At 45.3% G+C, this 11,013-nt stretch overlaps 1 protein-coding gene across 1 annotated transcript; it reads right to left on the bottom strand.

Moving 5' to 3' along the window:
- Positions 1–6,551: 6,551 nt before the first annotated feature.
- LOC115464994 (olfactory receptor 6N2-like) lies at positions 6,552–7,487 on the bottom strand. The gene has a single exon (XM_030195388.1). It carries the CDS (start codon positions 7,485–7,487, stop codon positions 6,552–6,554), a length of 936 nt encoding a protein of 311 aa, XP_030051248.1.
- Positions 7,488–11,013: the final 3,526 nt, after the last annotated feature.

The following is an 11,013-nucleotide window of genomic DNA, read 5'->3' on the forward strand; positions in this document are numbered from 1 at the left end:
CCACATGAATAGCAAATCAGCTTGTTTCTGGGCAGGCTTTTTTCATTATAGCTCCGCCTCCTACTATGCATTGCTGAGAAAAATGTTTCATTCTGGTTAATCTCTCTTGGTGAACAGATCTCCTCTGTTATAATACATTCTTGTCTAAGCTTAGAGACAGCCTGTTCAAAAGATTGTCCTTCAATTGCTTCATTTACTGTCCTGAATACTTCAAAACTTTTAGACAGAGATGTAAACATAAAAGCTCTCTTTAAAGCATCGCAGATAGGTATACCCGATAATTCTAGCTTCTTAAATAATGACATTAAGGGGCAGATGCACTAAAGCTAAATGAGCCTTTAATGACTCTCCAACGAGGAAAATTTGATCCGTTGCATGCATCAAAGGGCTTTTACCGAGGAAGCCAGCAGCTAACGAAAACGGAATGGAGATGAGCAATTAGTGTGAAAACCCCATTGAAACGACATGCACTAACCTTTTCCGATTGCCTTTACGCAGGAAAAAGGCAGGAAAACTAACGACAGGTCTGGACCACTCGTTAGGACAGCTCTGTGCCAGGAAAAATCATTAAGAGAAAAAATAAACAAACTTTGAGCCAATCCCAGCGCATTAGCAGAGCTAAAAGCGCTGTGATTGGTCCAAAGGACGTCAGAAAAACATAAATAAATAAAAATAAAAAAAAAGGGTCGGGAGGGGGCAAGGGCGCTCATCAGGAGCGTCCTGTACGGACGGCCTTGCCCCCCCCGCTGCTCCCCACTTTCCGCCGCTCCCCCCACCCCGAAAAAGCAAAATTCGAGCAGCCCCTGCCCCCCGCCCTTCCTCACTACTCTCTCACCTCAGCTCCGCCTCCCGACATCCTCCGTCCTGTGCCCCGCCCCCTTTTGGGGTCGTCGCCGCCATTCCCCTCCTCCATCGGGCCCCCCTCCCTCTTACCGGGCCCGTGCAGCGCCTCTCTCCTCTGTCCGAAGGCGCTGCACGGGCAAGAAGAAAGCTGATGCCTGCCTTCGCCCAGCTTCGATGGCGCGTCTTTCTCCTGCTGGGCCCGCCCCTGTCTGACGTCGGTAACCTATGTAGGTTACTGACGTCAGACAGGGGCGGGCCCAGCAGGAGAAAGACGCGCCATCGAAGCTGGGCGAAGGCAGGCATCAGCTTTCTTCTTGCCCGTGCAGCGCCTTCGGACAGAGGAGAGAGGCGCTGCACGGGCCCGGTAAGAGGGAGGGGGGCCCGATGGAGGAGGGGAATGGCGGCGACGACCCCAAAAGGGGGCGGGGCACAGGACGGAGGATGTCGGGAGGCGGAGCTGAGGTGAGAGAGTAGTGAGGAAGGGAGGGGGGCAGGGGTTGCTTGAATTTTGCTTTTTCGGGGTGGGGGGGAGCGGCGGAAAGTGGGGAGCAGCGGGGGGGGGGGGGGGCAAGGCCGTCCGTACAGGACGCTCCTGATGAGCGCCCTTGCCCCCTCCCGACCCTTTTTTTTTATTTTTGTTTTGATTTGGGAGCCATGTGCTTGTGATTTGACTGTGTTTTGACTGTTTGTGGCATGCGCAGAGCAGCTAACATAACGCTTGGCTGCTCTGCGCATGATTTGGGGGCCGATTAACGATGTGTATTGTGATTCTTTGATACATTGTATGTTTCTATACCGATCTGAGCATGTGTGACTTTTTTTTTTGGTGCATTCTTCGTTTTTTAAAAATCGTTAGGGCCTTTAACGATTTTGATTTTTTTACGTTTGCTTGATGCATCTACCCCTAAATGTGTTATATGATCATTACATTTTTTCTTGTCATTCAACTTCAATTGAATTATTTCTGATAATCATATAGGCTGTTGTTTTGTATATGAAGTACCATACATGGTTTTCAATTTTTGCAATATTTCTTTTGAGGTGTCTGTTCCATCAATCAATATTGCCTGTTTCTCTGTCAGAGCTTCATATAGCATACTTCTGACATAACAGTCTGCAGTATTCCATTCTTCAAAATTGTCAGCATTTCTTACTTGATCCAAACATATATTTAGCTTCTTTGCTTCAATAATACATTTAAATCTCATCTCCCACTGAATATAGTTATATTCATTCAGTTGAGGCACTTTGAGAGAACATAGTAATGGTGCAGCTGCCATCTTGTCTTTTGTGTGGAGAGATAAAAAAAAATTTCTTAATGTTTTCTTTTTTTTTATTTTAGTGGTCTGGGCCCATAACCCAATATGATGGGGAGAAATGAAAAAATAGACTTTTACTTCAGCAGATTTAGCCCATACGCAGCAGAGCTTTAGAAGTGTTAACTCCCATTCTTTTTATTTATTTGTTCTCTCTCTCTCTCTCTCTCTCACAGACTCTTGAATAAAAGATTCAATTACTCTCTCTTCTTTAACTTCCAAACAAAAATGATGTTTACTTACAGTTTCTTCAGATAACTATTTACATCATACTTGCAGTAGACATGGTAAAACTACTGAATACAAAATTCTGTCAGTTGTTTATCATACAGCTTGAAGAGAGATTGCTAACACCATCTTATGCTGACACAGACTGACTCACTCTCAGAGCCAGGGTTGCCAGGTGGAAAATATTTTTCCAGCCTAAAGGAGCCCAAAATCCAGCCCAAAACCCACCCAAACTCAAACCCCGCCCCTGACACCCCCGCCCCCGCGTCATCACCCCCGCCCCCGCCGTCATCAACCCCGCCCCCGCCGTCATCGGCCCCGCCTTCCCCGTCACTAACCCCGCCTCCCCCGTCACTAACCCCGCCTCCCACGTCACTAACCCCGCCTCCTACGTCACTAACCCCGCCTCCCACGTCACTAACCCCGCCCAAAAACGTCACTAACCCCGCCCACCGCGGCCGAAAAAGCCACCTAAAAAAAACCGCCCGAAGCACAAAAACCAGCCCAAAAAACCGCAACCCGCCGCGGGCAAAAATTTCCCGCGGCGGGTCGCGGAAAACCGCCCAATTGGGCGGTAAAACCGCCCACCTGGCAACACTGCTCAGAGCAACTAGAGTGACTCAGACACACCCACAAGACATTACACTATATCCAATGACATCATAGCTCATAGAATTGTTGACAGTTAATGTATGCAGCACTTGTCTTTCACATATTCCTACAATAAAAACATTTAATAAATGGAAAACTGTACTGTTTCTGTTTGGTTCTTTGGTTTGCTATGGTACCTGACTCAAGCCCTCCAGATCCTTCAAATATCCTTATTCAATACCGAAAGACAGACTGTTGTCCATGAATCTGACAAAATGTTTCTCCTTCCATTACAGATGACTCCTTACTGATTTCTGCCTCAGCTCCTGTGTTACCAACATCTGGGTATTCATGAGCCTCGTTGTGTCTTACAGGATCCACTGGTGGGCAACGTGCCTTGAGGATGATTGAAGTCTCATTCTCCCGTGGAAGTTACAATTCTCCTTCCTCACTGTTTCAGACACCAGATTTGCCCCAATAGCTAACTGCTACTGTCATGTGATGAAGGAATCTTTAGTGCCAATGTGCCGCTGAAGGAGTTGAACTGCAGAGCAGACATAATTCTGTAAAAATAGTACGAGATGTCCCTATTATGTGAACAGTAGGACGAGCCCCTACTTATGTAGGCTAAGGTACTTGGCTGGCAGAAAATAACTAAATAGCAATTACTCTGGACGTGTTTCTAGGGGATGAGTGTACCTCTTATTTGATCTTAGGTTTCTGCCAGACTGACTACCAATGAAAGGAAAAACACCACAAATGGGAATATATTATTTATTATAGATATAAAAATAACAGTGTGGCAAATGCAAAGCAAGTTACAAAAATATACTTGTGCACTACAAAAATATAGGTTTTCACCAAGAGATAGATATAAGATATACGATCAGCTAAATAAAACTATATGTATGAGAGATTATACAACTAACATATCTTGCGCAAATTATCAGTTAGCAGCTAGTTATCCTACTGACCACAGATCCTGAGACAAACCAGTCTTTCACAGTCAAAACTATACAATGAACTATATGTAGTAGATCCTGCTTCCTCTTACCCTGAAGTCCTTATTGCAGACTTCCAGAGGTGAAAAATCAGATTCCTCTGTTGAGAATCTAACAGAATCCTGTGCAAGTCTATCTCAGTCCAGGAATAAAATCCAAGGTCTTTACTCTGTTTACTGATTACACAGTCTTTCGGGTAAGGCCTTAGTGCTGCAGTGGAACTGACCTTGTCGGCTTTATCACAAGGAATTCAGTTCACTGGTATGATTAGGAAAATCAGTCTCTCTCTAGCACCTCTCAGAGCAATCTATCCACCAAGTCTTCTGCTCTTTTTCCTTCTGTTCTTCTTCTTCAGTCCAACATTGCATCTTTCTGGGTCAGGTGATACCTATGGACCAATCACAAACGATGCACTTCTGTTCAGCAGAATTCATGGTGGACAATGCAAGGCCTTGTGATAGCAGTAAAGAAACTCTTATCAGTCATGAGGCTGATGGTAACAATCTCTTTCTTGATTCACGTGGAGGGGAATAATCGAACGGCGCCGGCCAAATAGATGGTCGGCCATCTATTTTGGCGGCGGCCCAAAGAGCTGTCCAGAACCGTATTATTGAAAAAGATAGCCGGCCATCTTTTGCTTCAATAATCCGGTTGGGGACGGCCAAATGCCATAGATCACCAGGTTTGAGATGGCCCACTTTGTTTTTCAGCGATAATGGAAACTGGAATCGGCCATCTCAAACCCGGCCAAATCCAAGGCATTTGGCCGTGGGAGGGGCCAGCATTTGTAGTGCACTGGTACTTCTGGATGTTTAGATCTTGCTGATCAGTTATGTTATGACTTACTTGTTCTGGAGTGCTGTATTTTGTGATACTGTTTTGAGAAATGTTCAAGAAAGACTTCTCACAGCTTTTTTAGTAGTACCAGTGGGATTTGAACCGGCCACCTCTGCATTACAACAGTGATGTAACCACTTGGCCACAGCTCCACTTACTTAGGTGTCCTTCCCTTTTGATTATGCCCCTCTGAGTCTCTCTCAGCCACTCACAGACAGCTAAACGCGCTGTGATTGGCTGAGGGAGAACCAAGTAAGTGGAGCTGTGGCCAAGTGGTTGCATCACTGGTCTTGTAATGAAGAGGTGGTTGGTTCAAATCCCACTGTTATTACTAAAAAAGCTATGAGGAAAAACAGTTTTGATTTTCCCATTCGGGGAGAAAGACGGCCATCAAGAGAACGGTGGCCATTAAGGGAAGTGCAGGTCAGGGACTTTTTAAATTTGTACGAAGTCTTTCTTGAACATTTTTCAAAACAGTATCACAAAATACAGCACTCCAGAACAAGTAAGTCATAACATAACTGCTAAGATCCTTTCTTTTTACGAGCTGGCCAACTGGCTTCCCCTCCTAGGGAAGTCAATAGAAATCAAACAAAATAAAACATGGAAAAGAAAATAAGATGATACCTTTTTTATTGGACATAACTTAATACATTTCTTGATTAGCTTTCGAAGGTTGCCCTTCTTCGTCAGATCGGAAATAAGCAAATGTGCTAGCTGACAGTGTATATAAGGGAAGGAAATTCGCATGCAAATGAGCAGCTCATTTGCATGTGATTTCCTTCATGCATGCCCTTCCCTTACTGATTCGCTAAGGGATTGGTAAGGGAAAGACTGTTCCGTGCAGTTTAGTGCACCGGGCTTTAAATCTGCTCCAGGGACCTGCATACTGCTTTCATGGAGCTGGCTGGCATAGAGGCTGGCAAACAAATGTATTAAAGTTTTGTTTTGGGTGGGAGGGGGTTGGTGACCACTGGGGGAGTATGGAGAGGTCATCCCTGATTCCTTCCGGTGGTCATCTGGTCAGTTTGGGCACCTTTTTGAGACTTGGTCGTGAAAATAAATAGACCAAGTAAAACCAGCCAAATGCTCATCATCGCCAGTTTTCTTTTTTCCATTATCAGCTGAAGCCGGCTATCTCGTAAGCACGCCCACGTCCCGCCTTCGCTACCCTGCCAACATGCCCCCTTGAAGTTTGGCTGCCTCTGCGATGGAATGCCGGTGAGTGTGTCCAAAAATCGGCTTTCGGTTATACCAATTTGGCCGGGTTTAGGAGATGGCCGTCCATCTCCCAATTTGTGTTGGAAGATTGCTGGCGATCTCTTTCGAAAATAAGCCTGATATACTCCTGGAGACATTTGTATTCTGTGAGGTAAGCTCCTCCACTCGTCCCAGGAGATAACTGGAGGCTAGTTAGCAGTAAACAACGTGTCCTTGGATGAAGTCGTCACGGGTATGCCAAGCAGTAATTTTCCTTTGTAGGAAAGCTAGTTTCTGATGGTTTCAGATGTATTCATGGCACAGGCTGTAGAATCCATATTAGTTGGTAAAAGATGGTTCAGGCTTGGACAGGCCTCAGACCAGGTAAGTTGAGATAGCAGGAAAATACTCCTATAATTCCACACCTTGTGCTTCCCCATATGTGGAAATAAAGTAAGATGTAATGTTGCACCAACTCAGCGTGGTCACTAGGCTGCTGCTACCTTGCCTTCTGAGGCAAAAAATTCTGATTTGTTTATTTTAAACTTCCATTTGTAACCATCTTCCATATGGCTACCTTAATCTCTTTGTTTCTTAGACTGTAGATTACTGGATTGCACAGAGGTGTCAAGACAGAATAGACAACCGCTATTGTCTTATCAAAGTTTAAAGAGTATGTTTTGGTTGTCCGGATGTACATAAAGCCAGCGCCAGCAAAAAACATGGTCACCACAATGAGGTGAGTGGCACAGGTGGAGAAGGCCTTCTGGCGTCCCTCGGATGACTGGATCTTCAACACAACATGGATAATTTTGATGTAGGAGAGCAATATGAGCAGACCAGGCACCAGGGCAGTGGAAGTACTGAATGCAAAGTCAACAATGACGCTCACAGTGGTGTCTGCGCAGGCTAACCGCAGTAGTGGCGACAAGTCACAGAAAATGTGTTCAATTATGTTTGGGCCACAGTAGGGCAAACGAGAAATCAGAATGATCTCAGTAATGGGGTAGAGAAACCCAAGAAGCCAACTGCCTGCAGCCAACTGGATGCGAAACCTTGGGGTCATGATGGTAGGATAATGCAAAGGAGTACAGATGGCCAAGTAGCGGTCATAAGCCATTGATGTGAGCAAAAAGACTTCAGTGAGTCCCAGTGCATGGAAGAAGTAGATCTGCAGTAGACACCCCCTAAAGGAGATGATTCTCCTCGTGTCTATTAAGTTGTAAAGCATTTTAGGGATGGTGACTGTCGTATACCAGATTTCCAGAAAGGACAGAATGCCAATGAAAAAGTACATTGGGCTGTGGAGATGAGGGTGGAGTTGGATAACCAGGAAGACAACCACATTCCCAGCAATGATGAGAAGGTACGCAAGGAGCAGGAGGATGAAGAGCAGAGGTCGAATGTCCTGTATATTTGGGAAGCCTGCAATAACGAATTCTGTCAGAATGCTCTGATTGCTGTCTCCCATTTTACTACTGAACAGATCTACAAGAACAAGGATGAATAGTGAGAGCCTGATGCCATCAACATAGAAAATCATCATTCCAGATTTCCTGTCTGTACTACAATTCACTGTCTGTTAGTGCAAAGTGCAAGAGACTTGCATAATCAACTGTTCAAAGGCAGGTATGAGGATATAGACACCGCAGGTGAACCTTCAGCTTTACATCTCCCCTTCACCCCCAACACACACATTGTCTTTCATGCTTCTAGACTCCCTTCCTGCCCCAATGAATATGAAAATGAACAATCATGATAACCTAAATTTCAACCCTCCCAGCACCCCCCCCCCCCCCCCCCCCCCCCCACACCAATCGCATGCTTCTGGTGCCTCTTTCCCCCATGAGTCCAATATCTCTCTCCCACGCCAGCTTTTCTCCCCACCCCCACCCTTGGTCTGGTCTCTTTCTCCAACTCCTCTGTCTCCCCTGCCCGCAGGTCTGGCATTGCTCCCTCTCCTCTCTCACTCTCCTGCGGTCCTGTACAGTTTGTCAGTCGCTGGCAGGAGCAGCAGCAGCAGCATGACAAGCTGCCTTCGGCTAGCCTCTAGGTGTTCCCTCAGTCACGTCATACCTGCTGTGATTCAGTTTCCTGTGGGTGGGACATGGCAGAAGGAAGTCCCAGGAGCTGGTGGAAGGCAGCCTGTCATGCTGCTGCTGCCAGCAACCTATATAGGGGTCCTTTTACAAAGGTGTGCTGAAAAATGGCTTGTGGTAGTGTAGGCTTGGGTTTGGGGTGCACGCCTGTAAAAAAGACCTTACCGCCAGCCACTGACCTAGCAGTAAAGAATCCGGGCGGTAATGACCTACATGCATCAAATGCCACTTGGCACACGTCTGTAAAGTGCACCCAAAAATAAAAAAATATTTTTCAGACAAGCGTATCAGATGCACGCCAAAAATGAAATTACCGCACGAGCCACACGGTAGTCTGTGGTAACTCCATTTTGGCGCATGTTGGGTGCACATAGACACTAACGGGGCTTAGTAAAAGGGCCCCATAAACTTTACAGGACTGCGGGGGGAGTGAAAGAGGAGATGGAACAGTGCCAGATCATGGGGAGAGGGACAGAGAAGGGAAACAAAAAAGAAAAGGGAGACAATGAGGAGCATAATCAAACGTGAACGCCCATCTCCATGGGCGTCTATGTTCGAAGACGAGTAGGTGAAGGGGCGGGCCAGACCGTATTTTCAAAAAAAATGGTCGTCCATCTTTTTTTTCGATAATATGGTTTGTGCCCAGCAAATGCATGGGATTTGGGCGGATTTGAGCTGGGCGGTTTCATTTTTCAGCGATAATGGAAACTGAAGGCGCCCAGCTCAAAAACGAACAAATCCAAGGCATTTGGTTGTGGGAGGGGCCAGGATTCGTAGTGTACTGGTCCCCCTCATATGCCAGGACACCAACTGGACACCCTAGGGGGCACCTGTAACAATTAAAAAAAGTTAAAAAACCTCCCAAGTCCATACCCCCTTGCCTTGGGTGCTGAGCCCCCCAAATTTCCCCCAAAATCCACTGCCCACAACTCTACACCATTACCATAGCACTTATGGCTGAAGGGGGCCACCTAGATGTGGGTACAGTGGGTTTTGGGGGGGTTTGGAGGGCTCCCATTTAGCACCACAAGTGTAACAGGTGGGGGGGATGGGCCTGGGTCCACCTGGCTAAAGTCCACTGCACCCACTAACAACTGCTCCAGGTACCTGCATACTGCTGTCAGGGAGCTGGGTATGACATTTCAAGGTGGCATACAGGCTGGAAAAAAGTTTTTAAAGTTCTTTTTTTGGGTGGGAGGGGGTTAGTGACCACTGGGGGAGTCAGGGGAGGTCATCCCTGATTCCCTCCGGTGGTCATCTGGGCAGTTGGGGCACTTTTTGGGGACTTGTTCGTGAGAAAAACGGGTCCAGAAAAAAATGATCCAAATTTTCTCTTCTGGGGCCCTTTTTTTCGATTATCGGCCAAAGGCGCCCATCGCTCCTCGGCCGATAAACACGTCCAAGTCCCGCCTTCACCACACCTCTGACACGCCCCATCAACTTTGTCCGTTTCCGTGAAAGATTGCAGTTGGAAACGCCCAAAATCAGCTTTCAATTATACCGATTTGGGCGCCTACGGGAGAAAGACGCCCATCTCCCGATTTGGGTCGAAATCTGGGCATCTTTCTCTTTCGAAAATAAGCCTGAATGTCTTCACAGAAAAGTGAGCGTCAACCAAAAAGAGTGAGGCAAATGCAAGGAGGATTCCAAAATAATGGAACTGTATCGTAATATTCATATAACATTTTTCTTGCTGTCGACAGCCTTTTCTTCCTGATCTTGACCCTGCAAAATACTGGATCACAAACAATACACAGCAATGTTAATACTTTCACAGCAGTAAAAGACCCAACATGGACTGTGTTTCGGCTCATGGGCCTGTGTCAGGGGTCAAGTAACATCTAAAACATACAATTAAAATAAAATAATACATCAAAATCTATAAAGAAAATATAATATACAAAAATATGATAAATGAATAGACAAATGGATTGAATAAACATTATAAGAACTTTCAAAAATAATTAAAACAAAATATCTAAAATAAATTGCAAATAAACACCAATTCTGGAAAATGAATGGTACGCAAAAATGAATACTGTACCTGATGTACAACCATGCAATCTAAGATGTGTATAACATCAAATAAAACAGGGCAAACCAATCTATAAAGTAAAAATGAAAATGAATATCAAATTGAATACAAAGTACATCATTAAAATACTGGTTTACATTTTAACAAACAGTGAAAATATAAGTTCAGTCACGCTATCATAGAATTGGGCATGGAGCAAATCTGTGCACAACTCCTAATTTTTGTCAATTAAGTGCCTCTTAATTCTACTAATTGATTGTTAACGCCAAAATTTCTCTACGCCCCTGTTTACTAAGCTGCTCTACCAGCTGCCACGCTGCCATTCAAAGTGAATGGACTGCGTCAGCATTAACTCATGGCAGACGCTAGCGTGGCTTAATATACAGTGGGGTAAGTAGTTTGTTCACAGAGCTCGTATCCATACCAAAATTTCCACATCCAACTTTGGAAGAGCTATATAGAATCCAGAGGCTACTCAATAGTGAGCTAGCATCAAAAGCAATCGCCTTACCTGTGTGCAGGTAAAAGTGTGAATGTCATTTCACAACACATGTGCTTTTATTTTGACAGACACCATCCCTGGCCAGATCGTGTTAAGGGAAGCCATGTTCCCCCGGATTCTAAATATCATGCCCAGAGATCTGCATCGAAATCCAAGTTTATTCTGTAACAATGCACATAGCTTAATTGGCTTAACAAGCAAATCAGCATTGATAACAGCACTTAATAAGCGATAATGAGCACTAATTAGAATTAATTAGAATTTAAGCGCATTATCAGCTGTATAATGAGAAGGATGCCCATCTTCCGACACAAATCGGGAGATGGGCGTTCTTCTCTCAGGGTCGCCCAAATCGGCATAA

This window comes from Microcaecilia unicolor, chromosome 3 (assembly GCF_901765095.1).
Source record: "Microcaecilia unicolor chromosome 3, aMicUni1.1, whole genome shotgun sequence".
NCBI classification, from domain to species: Eukaryota; Metazoa; Chordata; class Amphibia; order Gymnophiona; family Siphonopidae; genus Microcaecilia; species Microcaecilia unicolor.